This window comes from Lagopus muta, chromosome 11 (genome assembly GCF_023343835.1).
Source record: "Lagopus muta isolate bLagMut1 chromosome 11, bLagMut1 primary, whole genome shotgun sequence".
Lineage (NCBI taxonomy): Eukaryota > Metazoa > Chordata > Aves > Galliformes > Phasianidae > Lagopus > Lagopus muta.
In genome coordinates, this window is record NC_064443.1 from 7,441,371 (window position 1) to 7,465,261 (window position 23,891).

Sequence of the window (23,891 nt, forward strand, 5' to 3'; positions counted from 1 at the left end):
ATTAAATGGTTGTAAAGAAAATGGAAAAATTGTAGCTTTTTTTCAATATGGAGTAAACGAGATTGACATTTACAGAATCATAGAAGTCTCTCCAAAGATGCATTTTATTAATTTTGTCTAGTATTTTATAATAGAGTAAATATTTCCCTTTCTATCCTGCCACATAACACAGATTAATCTTAGATTTTTCTTGGATCTGTTTTGTGTGAAGAGGAGAAAAGGAGGCCTGCTCTTCTGGTCAAGTATTAGTACGCTTGGCTAGAATGTAAACTGTTTCAGAATACCATTTGGCTAAAATCCTACAAAGATAAAGATATTTTTACACTGTAATTTATTTATCTAGGTGTCTTTCTGGCAGCTTTTATTTGGCACATTCCTAAAGGAGCAAATAATGTTAAGAATCCATAAGTGTTTTTGTAGTGTATTTGTCCCAAGATGCATTTGTTCATCTGCTCAGTGTTTTCAGTATTAGGTTTTAATGTCAGCTTCAGAGGTATTGAACCAAACTTTCTCGTATCAGTGAGGCTTTTTCCAACTTTTTGTTTGAGTAGAACTTCCATTCCATTCAAATGATGCAAATGTTAATTTCTGCAAGAAGAAAGAATGACAAATGGCTCTTATAGCAGTATTAAGAGAAGATTGACTTGAGAGAGTGAAATGCAATTATTTGTCACGATAATAGGTAACTGGTCTTATTGGTGGTAATTAACATATTCATATTGTGTTGATACTCCCAGGAACGTATCAGTAGATTTTTAAATTGTTTAGTTTGTGGTTGTAATTTTACAGGCTACAGCATTACCCTCTGAAGTTTCTCATGCCTCCATTTGTTGTACACAACAGGCATGTTCTGGTGGACGGACTTTAACAAGGACTGTAATTCAAACTCTTATTATGGGACCTCCTTGCATTGTGTGGTGTAACTAAGTTAGCCTGTTTCTGTAGTTCTATGTCTCTCTCTGGTTATCAAAGCAATAGAAATTTTACATGTATTGTAAATTGTAAATTTACAGTTTGTATGGCCAATTTTTAAACAGTTTTAGTAAAATTTTGTGAGCAAGTCTATCCTTAGGCAGTTTCTGCAAGGATGACTTCTATTTCAAAGGCTGTACCTTGGCTTTGTCATATATCACTTTGACAACAGCTCTGCTACAGTTGCTTCTTCTGGTATGTTGTGCATTAAACATCTTACAGCACAGTTGGCTTCATTTAGCAGCAGTCATGTTTGCTTTCTTTTCCTGTAATTTGCAATATGTTCCACTGGCTTCCTGTGTTGTTTGTTCTGATGCTTTTTCCTGCCCTGCCACTTGTATGGATTTAGATTTCCTGATCCATCAGCCTCTTCAGAAATTTCTTCTTCCCATCTGTTCAGAACTGGATGTTTTCTCATTCTTTAATTTTGTGTCTGCAATTAAATTGTTGTATCTAGAGGGTTTCCATTTGATTTAATTCCCATGATCTGAGCACTTGTCTTCTCTTTCCTACCTGGAAAATTTATTTCTAACGGCATTTTTTCATGTGTTTCACTTTTTCTCAGTCATGCCATGGCATCCTTCTGCTCTGCCAAGTGTTATTTTCTTAACTGTCTTCCAGTTTTCATACTTTTCAATTAGTATCCTGCAGAAATATGGAAAGGAGTATGTTCTTTTAAAAATACAGAAATACCCTGTTTTCTGTGGTCGCATCAATTTATGGTTTGATTCTCTCATCACTATGGGGCTTCGAATTCTCCTAAGCTTTTATGGCTTTTTATTAACTTAAACTGTATTAGTGATAACAGTAACTGCCCTATGTGCTCAACTTGTGAGACAGCAGCACTTACAGGAGAATCTTGGTAGTTCATCTGGGGGGATGGACAACGTTTGACTTCTGCTTCAAAAAAGAATAAGTAAATAATAATAATAGTAATCGTTCACTTTAAACATTTACCTTCCTACTGGTTGCTTTTAGCTGTTATGTCTGTTTTAAGTTAAGCAGGGCCAAGCCAGGTCAGGCTCTGAATGGGTATCCTCAAAGGTAGTTGTTTTGCTGCAGGAAGTTTCTTATAATTCAGTAGGCAGCAATCTCTTCTAAACGAGGACTGAAACTCTCCTCCAAAATTAGTGTTGGGAGGACTTTACTACTGTACTCCTGTATTGCAAGTGGACTAAAATTGAATGTCAGATCATCTTGTTCACTCAATAAATAAATTTAAAAAAAAAGAAAAAACAAAAAAAAAAACAACCAAACATCCACCAAAAAACTCAGTGTGAGAATAAACACATCTGGCAATATTCCAATTCTTCTACTGCCATTTCAGAGAAGAGGGGAAGTGATATTAGAGAAATGTTGGAAGCTGAAACAACTACATAGCTACCACTGTGTCTCTATGCAATCATGCTCTTGAAGTCTTTACTGCACCATGTATATATGAGCAGAGAGTGTGATTTTTGATGTCATTGATTCATGGGTCTCAGCACATGAAGCAAAATAGGCAATCACTTTCTTTTTTGTCTGCAGTGCTTTGATGTGTGAGTTGATGCATCCACAGTACCCAGTAGAGGGGGAGGCTGGCGAAGAATGAATAAAGCAAAGCCAGTTGCCAAAATTGGCATCCAGCCCCAGCTCTTGAATATTGGACCACCCTGAAAAGCATTCATATTAGGGTTGAGTAGTATAATTATTAGATTGTTGGTCTATGTCCCAGTAAAGTATGTGATTTTGTTATTCTTTAAAATATGACCAGACTAAATATGTTGTCAGTGTCATCAAAACTAAGCTAATATTGTCGCTATCTTTGAGCCAAAAGAGTGCTGGATTTTGCATTCTTTTCCAGTGCTTGGTCCTATAGGCTGTGCTTGTACTGCTTCATTGTATGACAGCATTGTTCTGCAATGTTAGGGGCTGTCCTTAAGGTCAGATGCTGCAAAGAACACCATTTTGGATGCCAGAATCTTTGACAGTTTTCCCTGAGAAATTAATGATCACATTACAAAGGCAATATGCTAAAGGAAAAAACAAAGAATTACTGGTAACAATTTTTCTTTATAATAAAGCAGACCATGGGAAGAAAGGGTAGTATTCTGCATTTTCTTCATAGTAACTGAATTCTGCAGCTGGTCTTTTCCATACAGAAAAAAACTAAAGAGCAAAAGGCATTATGTGTTATTTTATTTCTGTAGCCTTATCTCACTGTAGATATTTTTACAAATTCTGTGTATTAAAATACTTTCTGCTGTAGCATTAACCTTTGTCATGCTGTTGTACATCTTTCAGTCTGCACAGCTTGGTTGCCTTTGTTGAGTCTTCAGTCCTGTTTCGTAGGGTCAGCAGTATCTGTGACAGCAGTTTAATTGTTACATGCAGTTATACTGTTATTTCCCCTTTATATTTCACATTCCTGTCAATGTTCCTATTTTCTTGAGGCTAGTTTTTATTAAATATCTACACAAACAGCAGTGGAACAAAACGGCATATAATTGCAAGCAAACCTATCTAAGATGCCAGGGAAAAGAAATACTTGTATTTACCTGTTATTGCCAGGAAGCACAAACAGAAATTCTGTTTCAGGATGTGTGGCAGGAACTGTTTGCACTTATTGTCTTTGAAACACCTCTGTAACATCACAGAAATGATTTTGCATTTGTATTGTTTTTTTTCTTTTCTTTTTTTTTTTTTTTTTTTCCCCTCCCCAGATTCCTAAATATTCACAAGCACTTAGTTCCATGCCAATGTTGGTAATGATTTTGGGGATACAGATGACATTCACCTGCATTATGAAAACAATGCTGTTTTCAAATGAAGTAGTCGGGGTAATGTCTGTAGAATTACTAAAACTTAGAACTGCCTAGAAGCACATAATATAATAATGTATCTGTTATTAGATAATATTTTAATGAGGCTATAAATTGAGAGCTCAGATGCGTTTCGGATTGTACAAATCCGAAGAGATGCATTCATCAGACATAACCAAATTTACAGCAATAATTTTGGTTTGGAGATCATTCTACCTGCAGATACAGCATCCAGAGAGAGATGATTTCCACTTCTGGGCTATCTGCCTGCAATTGGTGTTCTGGATAAATTTTTTCCCCCACTCTATTCTTTCTCCAGTATAATAAGGATTAAACTGTGACCTAATTTATTTATTACCAAAAAAAAAAAAAAAAAAAAAAAAAAAAAAAAAAAAAAAGTTTGATGCATAAAATGTGATTTATAGATTGCTCTTGGCATATTGTAGAAATAACATCCAGTATAATAGATATGCAGGTTGTAGGAAGGTAGTGAATTGCCACCAGGATTAATTTTAAAGGAATCTGGTCATCACAGATTGCATTTTAATTGCACTCTCTTGTTTAATATGCTTGCTTAATGCTCCTTTCAGTACAAAAAAAAAAAAAAAAAAAAAAAAAATCCTATTAGTTTCAGTGTCATTGAATTAATATTTTAGGTGATCAGCAAGCATTTGGATGATTAGTGCTTAGAGCTGTCAACATAATGCAGAATATAAACTCAAATAATCATGTTCAAGGAAAAAAAATTATGGTTGTATTTCACTGGAGTTCTCTAATTCATAGTGTGTATATATATATATATATATATATAAACACAGTAAGAAGCACCTCATGGATGGGCTAATAAAAGTAATCTGCTACCATGGTGCTGTGGATAATTTAATATAAATGCATTTTAAAAATAGCTTTATATATATATTTATTATATAAATGTGTATCTTAAATGCCAGTAGGTGGATGTTAGATTCAGTTGAAAGCTTAACAGCATGGACAGTTAAGGCTTGTCTCATGATCTGATGGAGATGATGTGTACATAGAATTCAAATTAAATAATCTTTGAGTGGGGAGTCAAAGTGAAGGTTCTGCTTAGCTGAGGACACTGTGGCACAGATCACCTAGGAAAGGGCATTAATGCTTAGCCTCTGAGGAATACAGGATAGAAGATACCTGATCTGCTCAATATTGCAAAGAAATATTGTAAAATGTGCAGTGTTGGAATGAGATTCAAATACAAATTGCAAAAAAACACTAGAGATTATTTTAAATGTAAGATAAAGTGTAATTATTCAATTTAGGATCAGTGTGGCTTTTCAGTCATACTGGTAACTGAAGGGTGTATGAAGAACTTAATGCCCTATTGATTCTGAGAACAGCTTCCAGTTCCTACAAGAAGCCTTTCCTAGAAACACCTCAGCGACTCAATTTCTCCATCAGAAGATGTGAATAAGATTGCAGTGGACTGAGAAAGGGATTCTCACTTCAGAACATCACTTCTCATTTAATGTTTAAATGCTGAACAGTGAATCTCAGCCCAATCAGTATTTTGAGGTGCTGAAATATTTCTGAAAACTGATGACAGATCACACGATAGAAGTCTTGACAGTTGATTCCTGATGTCTCAATCACAGCTTGTTATTGGAGACTTGGAAATACCCAGACAATGGTTCTTGCCAACTAGACAAAATTGAAGAAGTACATTGGACTGATGACATTTGATGCATTTGATTGGATTTTAAATGTATATTTCATCTCCTAGATAAACAAATAACTGTACAAGACATACTTTAAAAACAAAATCTGTTTTCTTGACCTTGACTTTTCTTGACCAAAATATTTAGATGAAAGTAACACTTAAAGATATGTAGATCAGATGTTTCACTTTCTGTACTGTTTTTCTTGACGAGTGTAAGGAAAGATAACAATTTATCTTACCCTTACTCCATTCCATTAAAATCACATTCTGATCAGTCTTTTTGAAATGAGTAAAGTCCCATTATTTCATGAGTTAATGAAAGCATTATTTCAAATGTTTGAACAAATGTTAGTGTGCATGTACACTTCTATAAATGAAATAATACATCTGTGGTTTTAATTCTGTGTATTGCTTTCTCCATTACTGATTTGATTTCATGTACAGATTGAATTGGGAATGCAATATATCCTAATTGCTTCTCATCTGTCAACTACATTTGACATCACAGTTTGAAGTTGAGTAACTTCCTTAGATGTGTTCATTTACTCCTGAAAACCAACTGCAACATAAAAATGTACTTGAGCAGTCTGGGTTTGCAGGAATTGCTGCCTGAGGGAGTTACTAGGATGTAATAAACAGAGATAACTTATTTTCAACATCAAGGGTTTGTTATGTACTTCTCATTCTCTCTTTCCTTCTCTCTCTGGGGGTCAAAAATAATAGGATGTTGTTGTGAAATCTGGGTCCAGTGCTTTCCGAATACAATTAGTGTTATATGCTATAAGATTTTGTGTTTGGTGTATGCCATTAATTCACCCAAGTATGAAATAAGAAGTATTTTACTTTATGTTCTCACAAGTGAACTTTCAAACAGAGTAATACTGACCTTGCAAAATTGAAGATTAAAAGAAATGTATAAAATATTGCTATGAGACATTCTAAGCATTTAGGGAAAATAAATAAATAAGCAATCCTTAGGTTTACTCATTTAAGTTCTCCAAAAAAGTGATATAAGAGTTCCAAATAAATGGCCTACTTAGCAATTTTAAGTAAGTTATTTACAAAATGTACATGGTTTCTATTTGTCATTTGAACCATACTTCCACGATGTAAGTATTTGGAATCTCTTAAATGGTGCAGGAAAGTGAAATATTTTGCATTTACGGGATTTTTAGGGTAACGAATAAGCTGAAAATGGTAAAGTTTTTTTCTCTCCTTAGATCCAGCTATTGTAAATGGAGTTTATTGGTCAGAATCCTTAAATAAGGTCTTTGTTGACAATTTTGATCGTGACCCTTCTCTCATCTGGCAGTACTTTGGAAGTGCAAAAGGATTTTTCAGACAGTATCCAGGTAAGAATAACAGAGGTTACAGAGAAACAATAAAGAATGTATGGCTGCACATTTCTATGGATCACTGTCACAATTTCACAGATACTTGGAGGTTCAGTTTTACTTGCGTAGTTTTCAGAGAGAGATTCCTAATCAACATTTTAATGTTCCTTTTTCTGCTAATTTTCATTTCTAAATGTAGCCCCTCACATAAATCTTGCATATTCTCTATTCGCATATACACAGGTGACTGACTTCTAAATTGACTGTAGAGAACAAAATAGACCATTTGTATAGCACTGAATTTAGATAACATTGCTCTGTCAAGACAAACAATACAATTTAATTGCAATTTATTCCATTCTTGCATAGATAATAATGTGTTGTCTTGCATTTAAAGATTTCAAAAGTTTTTTTTAAAGTTAATTCTACATAGCTTGTAGTAAAATGTGACAATGCAACTTATTTCTATGCAGTAAATTAAATGAATATGAAATATTATGTTTAAATAAAACTGCATATCGAATTTGCTACATGCTAAATACAATAAGATGCTAAATAAACTGATCCTCAACTTCTACAACTTTGGGTCAGGCTGATAGATGAAAATGTTCTTTTAGCTGACAGTATAGCAACAAACTGTTGGTTGGTTTGATTTTAGACCTGAAATCTCAAGTTTAATTTGAGCCATACTATACTATAAGCCTGTATGTCTCAAAGTGGCTGAATTGAATGTATGTTATGTTCGTATTAATTTTAGATTATGGCTGAGTTCTCAAGCTGGATGATACTGAAGAATAGAAAATGTCTTTATTTTAAAGGCGGTAACTTGTTTTTAAAAAAAAATTGGACTTGTTTTTACCATATTTTGCTTGACTCACAGCCTCGAGGTACTAGACGTAGTGACTGGTCAAAACACAAAATGTGCAGCCTGTAAGTGCAGCTGCAAGCAAGTACAAGCTATTATCAAGGTAGCAAGTATAACTGTATAGCAATACCTGCTGAGATCACCCATGAACTGTAAGTACTCAAGGCTTGAAAGGAACTTGGCCAGCCTGTCTAGAATCTGGACAGCACTGGAGACCAGGTACAACATTACTTCAGTGACACAAATATGGAAAGCATGGAAAGATTAAGAGGTTTTCACCTTACAGTAGGCTAAAAAGGAGTGAGGAAGCCATATTGTTTCTAGCAGTCCTCTTTCATTACTGTTTTCCAGCATTTTCTATATTATAATAGCATTGACTGTGAGATTGATAAGTATGAAAATGTTAAATGCTGTTTGCCACAATATCACAGAGATGTTTTGAGCAGTTACAACAAAGTGTTGTAATTTAGTCTTTTCATCTCTTTGTCTAAACAGGAATTAAATGGGAACCTGATGAGAATGGAGTTATTGCATTTGACTGCAGAAATAGGAAATGGTAGGCAATTGATGTATATTATATTTAAGAAATGGGGAATTTAAGAAGTTCATTATTTTAAGGAACAAGATGTTTTGTATTTTGTATTAGGTACATCCAAGCAGCAACTTCTCCAAAAGATGTGGTAATTTTAGTAGATGTCAGTGGCAGTATGAAAGGACTTCGCTTGACTATCGCTAAGCAGACAGTTTCATCTATTTTGGATACCCTTGGAGATGACGACTTCTTCAATATAATTGCTGTGAGTGTCTCGAATTTTTCTTCCATTATTTTTTTCCATCTTTTGTTGCTATCCATTATATTTTACATCACACAGTAAACTTGAAAAATGCTGCAGGCAAGTGATTGTTATAAGATGGCATTTGTAGCTACTGGACAAACTGATTTTCTGATGCAAGCCTCTTCAGGTGATGACAGTGTTTTCAAACTCTTGTTTTCTAGGAGTTGCAATCCAAAGCCCCTTAAGCTGTCATAAGATTGGGAGCAGCAAAGAACAGCAATCTGTTTTGTAGTTTGTTTGCACTTTTCACATTACCTTTTTAATTTGGGGATTTCTTCCTCCTTATCTCAACTGTTTTTATCTTACAGATTCTTCAGTAAAGTGCAATATACAAAATGGTGATTGTGTAAAAATTAATATAATTAGATGTTAGCTCTTGCTGAAGCTTGCATAGCAAGATAAAATGTAAATTTACCTCCCAATTTTTATTTTTTTTCTCAGTGTGAGTTTAAAACGTGTTGTATGTGTACTGAGTTAATTGAGTTTCAGAAATGTGAGATGCTCCTGAACCACAACTCTAAAGCATGCTAATGAATATAAGAAGCCACTGCATGCCACCATTTTGCTGACCTATTTTAAATCTACCATTTTTATTTCTAATATTCACATTTTTCTTCTAATTATAACACAACACTTAATATTGATAATTAAGTCAATCCACATGCTACTGCCCAAAAGTGCAGTTTAACCATCGATAAAATTGTCTGAAAAGCGATGCCTGATATTTAGCTTTAAAGATTCATTAAGTTCCAGGACATTTTTTTCCACGTTGATGCTATGATATGACATTATTTTGCAAATAACAGCAAGGGTTTTTTGAAGCTTTATGGAGAGGTATTACTGCTGCTTGCTTAAAGTGATAATTTAGATCATAAATAGTACATAATGTTTTCATGTATCAAATAGTATTCACACATTTTAAATAAATAACAAGAGAGTGGTTTTACAGCTATTTAAGCATAATGAGAATAATGTGGGTAAGGGTGGTTTGACCATGCCCTAAACTGACATCACAACTGCAATTTGGCGGGGGAGGAATTAATGGTTTAATAATTTTCCCTTTGTGGATATTGTTTTGCTTATAAGCAGTAAGATAAAACAATTGATTAGTACATGGTTTTTTCATGCATCTAAATCCTAAGAATGTTTTTAACTATCTTACTATCAAATGCAAGGATTTTGGCTTTCCCTTGTTGCAAGGGAAGCATCTTTTATATTCTAATGTAAATGATACCATTAATATGAATGCAAATCATTGAGATTGTCCTCCAACACAACTGTGATTAGTGTTAATTTAAAAAGCCACCATAATAAGAAGTAGAAACATGTCAACTAAATAATTACTAAGACATTTGACTTGCCATTTTTAGTGCATAATCTCTGATTTTTTTACAACTCATAACAGTTATTGTAAGCGATGTGGAAAGACTCCGAAATATTTATGGGAAGAGGTTTTCTTGTTGTTTTGTTGTTTTTTGTTGTTGTTGTTGTTTGTTTGTTTTTTTTACTTTGGGAAAAACAAAATGTTCATCTACAACAAAGAATGTGAAGCAAGGACCCAAAGCAAACCTTCTGCTGAAATAATAGTACTATGTACAAATATTTCAGTATGCTTAAGTATGAAGGAATGTCATATCTTTTAAAACTGTAATTGAAAATAAACAGAGCTGTGCTTAAAAAATTGTTCACAGTGGCACAGGGCAGCTTATGGCCCCCTTCCACAGCTCCCAACACTGCAGCCCCTCTTGCTTGGTAGTATAGGAAATTCTTATAAATAGAGATGTAATTACTATGATAATTATAGCATGTGTACTAGGTGATTTCTTCATCTAAAGGTTTTGGATTTTTTTTGTCTATTCTATGGCCTCTTTCAGGGTAATTATGTTTATTTGCTGAAATAAGCAGGAGTACTGGCTGAGAGTGCAATTTTATTCTTATCAGCTCAGATGTTCAGTTTTTGTAGGACACTTGTGGGATGGTTGCTGTGCAAATATGGCCCTGCAACTATTCACTTTTCACTATTCACAAAGAGGTACTGCAGAGATGGAGGAGGCTGTGACAGGATTGGCAGCGAGTGGGAGAGGTGTTATTTTGTCATATGGAAGAAGGGTTTTAAGGAGTTGTTTTGAACTAAATATCACAAAATAATCCTTGCTGTCTCCTCACAAGGCAAAAGTGATAATTTAAAGAAAGCACACAATTTGTTTGCTTGAAAATGTAACAAGCTGTTAACAGCAGTGCTGTAGAGAAGGCAGCCGACCTTTCTGTGAAGAATGGCATAGGTAGGCTGGCACTGCATTACAGACTCCTTTTAAAATGTGATGTGTTAGAGGAAGGTATACTGAGGGTCTGCAGTAAAGCCAGGGGTACTGTGACTAGTACTCAGCAGAAATGACTTCTGAAGCACTGATAACAGCCAATACCTGAAATGCCTGTTCAGATGGCTGCTCTGTGAGACCTGGGACAAAAAGTGCAGTATCTCCTTCTCTTCCCAGGTCAAATTGTGAGGCAGAATAACTCTGGACAAGCAATGCATGTGTAAGATTAAGTGAAAGTTTTGAACCTTAACAATCATATGGCTTTACTATGCACAGAGATTAATGGAGGACTCTTATGAGGAAGTGTGTCAGGAATTAGGAGTCAGATGGATTAAGGAGTTCACTCGCCCTAAAGCATGCCTGCATTTTGAAGGAAAAGAAGGAAATAAAAGGAAAATAGCGATGAAAGATGTGATAGAGGACTTAAAGATAATCAACAGGCAGAATGAAGCTAGCAGAAGGTTTACACAAACAGATGAGAAACTTCTGTGTTTGTTACAGGAAAGAAGGAAGAACACTTTTAAGTTTACCAAAAGAGTAGATGAGATTAGGGAAAGGCGAGATGTTTTATAATTTATCTGTTGAAAGAAGGCAGGCCTTGTTTAAAAAGTGTCAGGGTTGATAAGTGAGAAAACAGAGCAGCATTGTGGGAGCAGGAATGAGTTACCTTGTAAAAGGCAATCGGGTGGCAAAGATCACACATCTCTTATGGAGCTCAGTCTCAAATCTTTGTTCTCTGCAAAAGTTGGACTGCTGTAAGCCAGGGTCAAGTTTGGAAAGAAATTGAGCATTGAAGAAATAGTTATATATATCAATAGAAGAATGGGGAGTGGAGCTTAGTAAATGGAAAACTGAAGTCTGAAAAGCATTTGTGCAAAATTTGTGGTTGTCAAATCTGTTAGTTTTTTATTCTCCCTTTACAATATTTCACTGTACAAGAAGTTTTTGAAAAAAATTTGAGTGTGCTTTTTGTGTTGTCATACAATTCTGCATTCTGTACACAAAAAGAAATTGAGAATTCTCATTAATGATAATGGGAATTATGATCAGTACACACTAACATCGTTAAAAATTCAGTTAACACTTAAAAATATTCAGTAGAGAAACAAAACAAAACCTGCCAATCCTGAAAGTTACTAGCTATACATTAACTGGTTGATTTATGTCCGCCATGTCCATTTGATTTTTCACTAAAATACCTTTCTAACTTTATAAGTAAAAGAAAGCAAAATTCAGTGCAAGTCTTTCCAGAGAGTAAGCATAAAAACATAATGTTGAAAATCATTTCAGTTTTCATGTTCAGTTTGGAAAATCTATCTGAAATTGATGGACTAGATGATTGAATTGCAAAAAAAAAAAAACAAAAAAAAAAACAAAAAAAAACACAACAAAAAAAAAAACCTGTTGAAGCACAAGACAAATTTTGTGCTGCCTTTGTTTAAATTTAAGGTCAGTTTACTGGTACATGAAAGAGATGCTGGCAACAAGAGAAAAGGCATATTTTTCCAATTCACTTTGAAGCATAACTCCAAGTCATGCATTAAATTAACAATATTATCATAAAAGAAGTACTAATTCTGTTTAATGTTGAAATTTTTCAAATGCTTTTACAAAAAATGTAAACTCTACATTAAAAGAATGAAATATTAACTGAGCTGAGAATGCCAAATCAATTTTAATGCTGTTGTCACACCATATTAGGAAAATATATTAGAGGAGTATTATTTGTTCATTCAGAGCACAGTAGCGTAGTTCCTGGTTTCAGTTTGCTAAATTTTCCATTGTAAGTATTTTCTGTGTCGTCCTGTTTAAGTCCTTGCATTCATTCAGAATGTTTAAACCTATTTTTTTAACTCACCTGAGTAATCAGATTCTGTGTAGGTAACACAGCAGGAGACTGAGCAAAGGGAAAGCAGCCAATTGTCAATCTCCATATAACTGCTCCAAGCCATGGGCTGTGTTTGTATGTGTGTGGGAATGCTAGGACAAGCTTGGAAATACCTGAACAAGAATTAAAGGAATTGGTTTGGCTTCGTTGTTTGGTCTTAGGGTGGGCTGAAATGGATATCTTGAGTTGTGTGAAATCTTTTATCTGTGTTGTTGCACAACACAATATGAAAGTTATTTTTTTCTGTGGATCTTGTTCCAGACTGCTTTGCTAAAGAATAAATATGCAAAATGCTGAAGTAAATGCAAACTACTTACATAGGTTTAGAGCCACATCTCCTCATATTTTCAGAGTATGGATAGTATCTGATTATACAAGATAAATCAGCAGCTATCTGTGATTCTTCTTAGTTTGGCCCACTCATTCTGTTTTATGCTATGCCAAGAAACAACTAGATTGGCAAAATAATGTAAATTAATAAAGAAAATAAATGTAAATAAATAATTTAATACTACTAATAAAGTAATAATAATGTGTCCTCAGGTGTTTAAATTATAAGAATACTTAAAGCAGACTTAGGTTTTAAGAGGAGATCGTAAACCATGTTAATTCTTCTCCCTCCTTTCTTCAGTGGAGCACAGGCTGTACACAGATTTAACCCTCTATGCTATAGCAGTGCAGATATCACATCTGCAATGTGATAATGATTTCCTATGGTTGCATGTATGGATATGGTACTGTGTAACGTTAAGAAATATCAGAAAAGCTGAATGTAGTCTTCTACTCAAGTAGATGAATTTTGTAGTAGGTTATATAAAAATTGAGTACTCACAGCTTTGAACTAAAGGAGAATCTCTATTTCAAAAATCTCCTTGCCCAGGGATTAACAGATCTGTATCAGGTATTGCTGGCAAAGTCAGCAGTTAGTAACAAGCCTTTTTATTGAAGATCAAGAAGCAAATTCATTTAAATATGAAATTCTACATGTCCTAGAAAAACTGCAGAACTGAATTCAAATTGCTGTGAAAGTTTGTGAGAAGTATGTGGAGGTTTTCTCTAGATTGAGAAAATTCTGGAATGCCTTTTTTTTCCTTCTACTCTGAAAGAAAGTTTGATAAGTTTAAAAAAATTATCACTAATAATACCGCAATATATTCTACAAAAAGACCAAAACCATTTAACATGTGCTTGAAGCACAAGCTGAGTATTCTACTGAAGCTGACAGTTGAACTAGAAGTCTTACTAACCAAATGTGCCAGTTTAAGCAGCAAACTCTTCTTGAATGGCTCCACGTGTTGTATCACCCTTTTTTCGGTTTTTACTGAGTTAGGAAGATGTTTGCTGTTTGGGGAATTCCTTTGGGAACTGAAATGATTTTGTTCAGTAAATTTTTCTATCTAGTAGTATTTTTTTAATATATATAAAGGGAAAATAAAGTATATAATGCAGATAGCGTTTTTCTTACTGTGCTTTTATTTGTATCTGTACAAGCACTGGCAAATGGAGCACATCCAGGTTATTCTTGTTACCCACAGAACACTACCATATAAAATATTAATTCTGCATAACTGCATAATTCTTTTTTTTTTTTTCCATAAATAGCAGATTACTTAGAATATTCTACAGTGATATTTGCAAGGTGAATTAGATACTACAAGTGCAAATAGTGTCACAATTTGGCAGGGTTTCAGAAGGATGAGTATAGGAAGAAAGTTGTGGCCACGTTCTGTCTGTGCAATTGTACTGCTTATGTGAGAATGAACATTCTTCTTCTTCCTCTTTTGATTCTGTAGAATGGGACTGCTGAGGGACTTGAAACATCTTTCTGTGACAGTATGGGCATCCTTTATACTATGCAGCATAATAATGATAAAGACATTGGGTGAAGATACTGGGCATCTGTCTGGGTTATGATGTGGCTGGGAGCCATGCAAGCTGTATGTCTGTAGAGATAGCCTGGTGCTGAGAAGTCTGGACTATTTAATTATAATATTAAATTAATGAAAAATAATTACTATTTAATAGAAATTGGGCAGAATGAAATTGTGCTACTTAAGTACAAGCTCTGATAGAGTAGGAACTTGTGATTCATCTGTTTGCTGATGATGATAGATCTGGAAAAAAAGGGCAGTATTAATACAGCATTTAGAACTAGGTATTTTGCTGTTAAATGTGAGATATTTGAAATGATCATGACTGAGAAAAAAATAATATAATTCTTTATTGCATTTTGGCTGACTACAGACTGCTTGGTATCATGTAAGAAAAAGCATGCCTTTGTTCTAGCTTCCAAAAACAGCTACCAAAATCATGCTAAAAGCCCAGGTTTAATCAGGAAATACACTGATTGAAGAACATGCTAAAAAAAAAAAAGGTGTGAAAGTAAGAGAAAGCTTGGGAGTAGTGCTTGGTGTGCCAGTGTGTTACAGGTTTTCAGTGTGTGGTGTAGTATTGGGATTTTTTTTGTATTTCAATAGTATGGAAGGCAGTTTTTACTTTGGTCTATAGTAGGAGTTGCTTTGCAGATTTTGCATTACTATTTTGCAGTGGCTGTCAGGAGATGGACTGGAAAGCAGCCTGAAGAGAAACTGCAGCTAAAAGTATATCATTTAGTAGTCAAATGAATGGCTATGATGCTGGGGTGCACAGAGGACATTTCCAGTGACTCTCAAGTGTTTCGGTTGTCACTGCCTTGTGTTTTCATATTAGCTTTGGAATAATAGACGTGTTGGCAAGCTCTCATATATTGTAATAACACTGATGGGAATAAAATAATTGGAGAAGTATGCAAGTCTGCTAAAGAATTTTTGCATAAATCCCTTTCTAGAATTTTGGTTTGTTTTTAAACATTCAACCAGCTACTTTGTAGATGTAAATGTTCTACATATCCAGCAGTAGGAAATAAGTTTCTCTGGGTATACACTTCTTTATAGTTAAGGACTGAGTCTGACACAGCATCTCAAGAATAACTTGATGAAGTTCTAATTAAAAGCTCTTCCCTTTGCAGCAGTAATTATGTAATTAATTAATTAGTGTGGCAAGCAGTGCATTGTTCACATGAATGGTGATGACAGATGTCCGTTGTGGAACAGGTTGCAGCGATCTGTGTTTATGCGTATGTTGTACAGACAAAGGAATGGTGTTAAATTGAAGAGGGAGTCGATCAAATTCACAGCCACAGCAGAAATGAGGTTTTGCAGTGACCAAGAACCTTGTGTAAGCAACAGTCAGAAATGAATTGTTGCAAGACTTTTTTTTTAATTCTTGTTGAGATGGAGGAGCAACTGAATAAATGCATACGTTAATCACTGGAAATGCTGTCCCTGATTGTTTTTGGCTTAACTTCATATCTTGTCTGCTATGGATGTTCTGATTCACTTAATGTCTGGGAAAGAGTGAAAACAAGTGGAGCTTAAAAGCAAAGGCTCTTTGATCTGTGGTAACTTCCAGATTAGATCAAATTAATAAGAATTAAGTGAAGATCACATCTTTACAAGGGATATCATAGAGTTTTTGAAGGCATCAATTAATCTGACCTGCATTGAAAGGTTTAAGATTTAAACAAGTCGATTTTCAATTAAATCACTAGAGTATCAATAGTTCTGTTAGATCTACTGAATGCAAATGAGGCTGTTCATTTAAATTCTTAAGATGCTTCTGAAAATGAATCTGGACTGTCTAACTTCAACCTTGAAAGAAAAGCGGAGAATTCTTTCAGGATCTATGACAGCTTCATGTATCATTGTGCAATGAGTTATTTTGCTTGACTTAAATTCTGACTCTTAAATCCTGATGTATTCAGGATTCAAGCTCACAGACTTTTTAGCATAGTTATTTCGCTATTAACCTTCCAAAATGTGTTAGCCAATGCTTCAATTATTTGTCAAGTCTTTTATTTAATATGTAACAAAGAATTGGGAATTGTGACTGAGATGCATCAAATCCGAACCCTTAATCTCTTAATATTATCCAGATTTCAGCTTGAAGGGTATTTATGCCAGCTAGTGTGTATAGTACACATTACCTCCACCCAAGCTGGCATCTGTTCCATTGAATGCTCCTTTTAAAAATTCTAAACCTCTGAGATATTAAGAAGCATGACAAAGAAAAATGTCTTTGGTCAGTTTTTAAAAATGAACTGAATCCAATTGTTCTTGCTTTATATGCATGCTTCCCTCTAGTTCTAAATCATTACATTGTATCTTTCAAAGCTTTTAATTAAATTTTCATAATACTTTTTATTTTTCTGAATAGTATAATGAAGAACTTCACTATGTAGAACCGTGTCTGAATGGAACATTGGTTCAAGCAGACAGAACCAACAAAGAGGTAAGGAATGAAAGGAACAAAACAACAGAGGCTGCATTGCCTAAAATGTGCTGTGATGACCTTTTCCTAGTATAATGGATTACATTATTGCAATTAATAAATTAATTATTCTACTTCTGACATTTCTAAGGAATCACGTGCGACTCAGTATGAAGAAAAATATCTATCTAGCTGTTTAGATTGATTAATCCTAATTGAAAAATACAGAAATTACTGAAAACACACTTAAAAAAAAAAGACTGAGGAATAGGTTGTGTTCTTAAGTCACACTAATACTAAAGTTGAAACAGATATTATTCTATATGAATTGAAAGTGTGACTATTCCAAACAGACATGTCAAAAGAATAATGTATTAATCCATGAAAATTCAATGTGTGTGCAAATGCATTATATACTACTGACTTTTTTTTTTTTTTTGAAATAAAAATGCACTGTTTATTGAAAGTGTTCTTTGAAGGACTATCACATAATGAATCTACAGTTTAAAGCCTGATTTATTGCCTGCCATTCAAGTGCAGTTGCTCTGTAGAAGCAATACTGCATTGCAAGTCTTAGAAGGTTAAGATAGGATGGTTTGTACCAAATAAAATTATTAAATTCTGGGTTTAATAAGATAGTTGAAAAGTTCTTGTATATTGAAAGGCTGTTAAAGCCATACCTGTAACTACAGAACTTCTCTGGTAATGAGTGTTGCTTTTGCCTAGACGATACAAAGCTGCTGCCGTGTCTTAAAAGTTTGTCTGTGTCTTTTCTACCAAAGACAGACCAAAGGGTTTCAGCTCAGCACTGAATTGCACTTAGGGTTCAGCTTGACAGTTCATTTTTACTAAAACAGTCAATGAGGCATTGCAGGAAGTAGCAAATATAGCAATGAAAACACATTTCTAGGTGTGTCTATCTTAGATCTTTTCATGTACGCCAAGATGAAATTAAGTTGGTCTGGTCCTGCTAAACTTTATTGTACTACTCACATGGGTTCTTCTTATTTCACCTAAACATATACCGACATTCCACAGGAATTATTCTTCAGGGGCTGCTTCGTTAATGTGCTTGATGTTCTTCACTTTTGATTTTTAGGATATCTACATAGAATTTGGTTGCTGAATGGAGCAACGTGAATTGTTGCTAATCATTTCCTGTTGAAGGCCCTTGTTTGTGAACTGTTATGTAGTTTTCTAAAGCAGCACTTTATGGAATTAACCATATGAAAGCTGTGCGTGTTCTAGACTAAAAGCTAAAGATTTAAATATATTCCCAAGATGTATTGTCTGTAATTAATCCAAATACTGATCCTTCCTTCACTCTGCAACTGATCAGAATGCTGATTAATATATACCCATATGTTACTTAATGGCAGATTTATTTTAAATCTGTTTCTGTGCTGCTTAGTTTCTGTGCTACTTAGATGCTCAGATTTTATGAGCTGAGTACAATTTCATGTTCTTCAGAGTAAGCTGCTACATCCTTTCCAGTTAAGTACTATTTTTTTTAATCTGATGTCAGTTTGTGTTTTCCTTTGCCTTTAAGTTGAACAATATATTCAAGGGTTTGGAGAATAACTAAGTGTCATCTTTTTCCATCTTGACGGTTATCGATATCTTTCCCTTGAAAATAAACTTGAGATAGATAGCAGGTCATAGTTGTATGTAATTTTCCCTTTCCTTCCTTTCCCTTCGCTCTTTTCTTTTCCCACAGCCGTTTTAATGAATTAAGGTGATGAGTTGAGTTTACTCACTTATTTCTTGATTTATGTAATAAAGGAGCCCAAAAGTAAATTTATGAACCTGAATTGTTTTATTAAATAAGCAAAGTAGCAACAAAGCGAAAGCATGAGAAATATACCTTTGTAACATTCAGCTTAACCAAATAACTATTTTGGAAAGACATACAATTTTCATGATAGTTGGGGTAGTGAAAGTAGGCAATATTTTTTTAAATGCCCCATCACACTCATGAGAGTGACTTGATCAAGATCACTCCTTGATTACAGCATTATTATCTGTTGCATTGCGGTAGATTTTTAAAGAGTGTAAAGTAATTTGGATATATCATTATATAATACATAATAAATATAAATTTATAATAAATAATTTTAAAATTTAAGATATTCATTTTTACTATGGAAAAGGAAGAAGAGCTGGATAATAAATAGGTTTTCACCTAAACTTCCAACACGTTAATAATAAAATTTTTTTAAAATGTTTTCTTTTGATAAGGAGTGAAGATACATTGATAAAAGAGATGATTCTAAGCACCTAAATCTGTTCCTTGCCAGCTTCAAGAACTGCACATACTGCAGTTTTGAGTTGTAAATCTTTGTGTAACAACTTCATTTTTTTTTTTAAGGTTGGCTTTTTTTAATACTGTCAACAATCAACAAGGAAAAGTTACTTATGTTTAGAAACATCCACTGGTCTTGATCAAGTTTTGTTTTGTTTTGTTTTTTTCCCAAAATCTTTGATTATATGAAAGCTTATGTTACAGCTTTCTAAGCAGTGTGGATATAATCGAATTTCTGTCAGCTATAACTTCTGAAAGCATACCTCTTTTGAGAAGCCTGACTGAATCAAGTCAATTTTTGTATATTTAGAAAAGGCAAACTTATAACTTCATGTATAACTGTGATGTGAGTGGCATTAATATATATACACCACAAGTTCTACCAAGACACAAAGCAGACATCCCCGTCCAAGGCTTCTTCCAACATATAGTGTTTCTGCTTTCATTTTTACAATGAAAGACTATAGTAATTCGGTTTTGAATTATAATTTACAAGTGATATGGCAGGCATCTGCTTCTTTCAACTTTTTATTTTTTTTTTTTTTTCCAAAGCACAGCACTATTTTTTGTGAAAAAAAGTATACCTGCCTTGGAGGTTCTCTTTGGAGATGTGGAGATGTACTTTCAGAATTTTGTAATCATTCTTGATTTGCAGAACTTTCTTCAAGTTCTCTTTATCGCAAAGATTAAGTCTGTATGTACACTGGGTAGCATAAATGAGGTAGAAATTAATCTGTGACCCTAAATGTGGCTTAGTAACGTAAAGCATGTAATATGAATTTGAATTTTACCGAACTAACTTATAATTTGGCATTAGCATTAAACAGCTGCTACCTTGAAGTGTATCAATTTGCTATACATATATTTAAAAAAAGAGTGGGAAATAGTTCAGACATTGTTCTGTCACCGTCTGCACTTTCTCTACAAATTACAAACATGTGGAACTGCCTATTTTAATACTGGTTTTCTTGGGCCAAGAGGTTTTCATCTTTGAGGAACTCCATGTTGCAATTTACCTACCCCAAAGGAATCGGATGACAATCTGATTTAGTGTAACTCCAGATTTAAAGTAACAATATTACAATATGCATTCCTTTTTTATATGTTTTTTTAATATGCTATATATGGGTTGAGGACATTTCTCTATAAGCGTTTCCATATGAGATATATCATCTTCTAGATGTACACATAGGCACAATAACTCCAAACTAAGTTGAGAACTTACCCGTGCGTAAATTGGAAGACAAAAATAGACAGGCGTTGCATTTAATTTCTAGTAAACTTTTACTAGATGCAGTTAGCAGAAAGTAAATAATTAGAAGACTAACTCAGTAACAGGACTGGGTGAAATTCCCAATAAGGGGCTGGTAAATACAAAATTAGCATATTTATTATTATTTAAGCATGCTTAATTGTCTATTTATCTGTCTTAGATCTCCAAAAAGGATTGCTGACTGCATTACTTAGCTGTAAAAAAAAGAACAGCAAAATCCAATCCAACCCAAAACAAAAGAAACAAAATTCACAACACCAAAAATGGAAAGGCTCACATTTAATTCAAAAATTAAAAATCGATTTTAATTTTTTTATCAGATGAATAGCCGTTCTGGACCCTCATAACTTTCAGCTAGCATCAGACCGTTGAAAGTGGCTCTGAAGTTTTCTATTGCAGCTCCAGGCAACTAATTTGTTTAACAGGGAGCTTGTTTTTAATTTGCTATATTGAATCTTGAGTTCTTTGACCAACAAATCAGCTTCTAGCTTTTCATATCTGGTATTTGTTTATATGGAAAAAAAAAAAAAATCAGCCTACCAACACAACATGCTAGGGAAAATGAGTGATTGGATAATCATCAACAGCATGCTAACCTGTAATTGCTCTAGCAACTAATCTTAAATAAGATGCTTATATTCATTTTACAGATGTTAATGCAGATTTATCAACTGTTTGTGTGGGTAGGCTTCCCTGTGAGGTACCAGTAAATGTCACTCTGTTTTTTCACTGCTTTATATATTGATGTAGTTCCTCCTCACAAATCTGATAAGTCATTACTGAGTATATCTCAAATATTAACATGCATGGATGAAAATAGGAAATAATAGTTATAGTGCAAGTCTTTGCAAGAATTAGTAACACAAAATCTGGAGAAATCTTTAACTCATTAACAGTATTTTTCTCTAGGAAGTTCACCTTTGTCAAACAATAGTATTGTCGTTAGGTGATGTAAATGTATAAATTATAGTGCTTGTATCAGATGTGAACTTTTCCTATGTGGAATCTGTAGAAAACACTTTATTCATATATGCTTAGACTTTTAGACTAACTATGGTCCTGCAACCCCATCTAATTATGTCATTCTAACCAATGGTAAATTATTTCTAGTAATCTCAAATCAGATTGATTAAAAGATAACTCTATAGTGGACTGCAAATATTGAGTAGCATCTTGTGAAAAACACAGTATTATTAAAACCAAATAATAGGTTTTAATTAAAATGTTGAAAACTTTGTATAATTGGGAATTTAAGCATAACTCAAGCTACTGATGCAGAAGCCCTACAATCAAGAAAAAATAAGATTGCTTTAACAAGGTAAACAGTAAGGTAGAAGGTGGATGAGGAATTAATTTGTTCAGATGTGTACATCAGTTAGCTTACCAATACTCCTGACTGAAACCTCATAGATACATGGAAGGACCTTACGTGGGCTGATAGACATGAGTGGATTTTTCTTTACTCTCTTTGGGTTATCTTAGAACCCTAGAATAGCTTAGGTTGGAAGGGGCCTTAAAGATCACCGAGATCCAACCCCCTGCTATGGGCTGGTTGTTACCCACCAGCTCAGGCTGCCTAAGTTTTCATCTGGCCTGTTCTTGAGCACCTCCACAACTCTGGGCAGCTGTGCCAGTGCCTCACCATCCTACGAGGAAAGAATTATTTCCTAAAATCTAACCTAAATTTCTCTTTTAGTTTAAAGCCATTCCCCCTTGTCCTGTCACTATTACGCTGCGTAAAAAGTCTTCCAAGTATTGGAAGGCTGCAATGATGTTTACCCAGAGCCTTCTGCAAGATATGTATTTCAACTACTTCTAAAATGATTGTAGATACCTCTACAGCTGAACACATCCATGCTTCTTTACTGTAACTAGACGCATCTTCTTCTGTTGAGCTCTGGCCCTATAATTTTGTAATCAGACATCAGAGTCTGATTGTCATAATTGTGTGCCTAATTTGCATTTAGAATTACCAAGATTATGCATGTCAATTAGATATTTGAGTCCACAATTAGATATTGCACGTTATGGTAATTGCACATGGAAATTAAACATACAGTTGCGGGCAAATGCTTATGCACACTGTTAGTTGAGATACTGAGTTCAAGCTTTAGATAATTCAAATACAAGGTCTCCAATATGACAGTAAAGAGAAAGTGAGATGGACTAATATTATTGCTTATGCAGTTTGGTATTAAGTAAGTTTTTTAAAATGAAAAGATTAAATTAAAACATGGTCTTTCTGAGTTTTTATGAGCAAGCAAACCTGCTTTCTGGGATCTGTTTTGTTTATGGAAGTTACTGAAAGTAAAATTGAGGAGTTTGTTATCTCATTCCAAAGTCATCTATTGTTCTTTAAAATGATGATTCAGTGGTTTAGCTCCTGTCATGACATTTTTTGCAGTAGTACATGGTTGAATTATAGCTGTCTTGCAGGACATCTGTAAGTTACTAAATTATTGGATGGCAGTTGCAGATACCTGTCAGCAGGTTATCCAGAAATTGTGACAGGCATACCAGGTTGAAAATTTGGTATTCTCATATTGAAATGATACAATGGTTTAAAAATGCCTTGGCTTTCTAATAACAAAAGGAGCACTATAGCATGGCTGGTAAGTGTGCAGCAGTCTGCATGTGCGGAAATGCGCTAGTCCATTTTCATTGTTTACAGTGAAACAGCCTGAGCTAGATAAAGTGTGGACTGTCTGAGGAAGTTAGTCTTTGTGTTTCCTGAAAAATGAAACATGATGTCTTTCAGTGTGGTTTCAATTAATGCCACGCACTTAGAGCGTCTGGTGTGATAAAGAAGGAAACAAATGTTAATTGGAATGTTATGCAATTTTTTAGTGGACATACAGTGCTGAAACTCTTGGGGGGAAAAAAAAAGATTTAAAACACTTCAAAGATAGAGAATGGAGTCAATAAAAATACACATTCATTTTAGTCACTAGACCTTTTTGCAGAACCACCTTGTCTAGCATTCATCTGTTCAGAAGCCTGGGGACAGCAAACAATTATTTGTTAAAATTCATACTGCATGAAGTGGATTTTTAACATTTTTACAATTTTTATATCAAACAAACATTACTATTTTCAGAATGTGTGTTTGTATACATATGTAAAGAGAGAGAGCACTGTAGCAAGAGAAAATATTTATTCTTCTGACATATAATGTGAACTGACTATACACTGGAGATTTTAGTATTTATGAGTGATTTTTGCTAATCTGTTTATTCTGTATTTTCATACTTGATAATGTATATGCTTTGTAATAAGTATTCCACAGTGCCTACTGCTGAAA

General features: G+C 34.1%; 1 protein-coding gene across 9 annotated transcripts in view; it reads left to right on the forward strand.

Annotated features, from left to right (window-relative positions):
* The window catches only part of CACNA2D3 (calcium voltage-gated channel auxiliary subunit alpha2delta 3), a 466,111-nt gene that overhangs the window by 240,004 nt on the left and 202,216 nt on the right, over positions 1-23,891 (forward strand). For all 9 annotated transcript variants that reach the window (XR_007379393.1, XR_007379392.1, XM_048957969.1 and 6 more), the window contains exons 6-9: positions 6,687-6,818; positions 8,161-8,221; positions 8,312-8,462; positions 16,962-17,036. Coding sequence is in view for 7 of the 9 variants with exons in the window: in XM_048957969.1 (XP_048813926.1) it covers positions 6,687-6,818; positions 8,161-8,221; positions 8,312-8,462; positions 16,962-17,036 (419 nt within the window). In the remaining 2 variants the exon portion in view is untranslated. The remainder of the gene's footprint in view (positions 1-6,686; positions 6,819-8,160; positions 8,222-8,311; positions 8,463-16,961; positions 17,037-23,891) is intronic.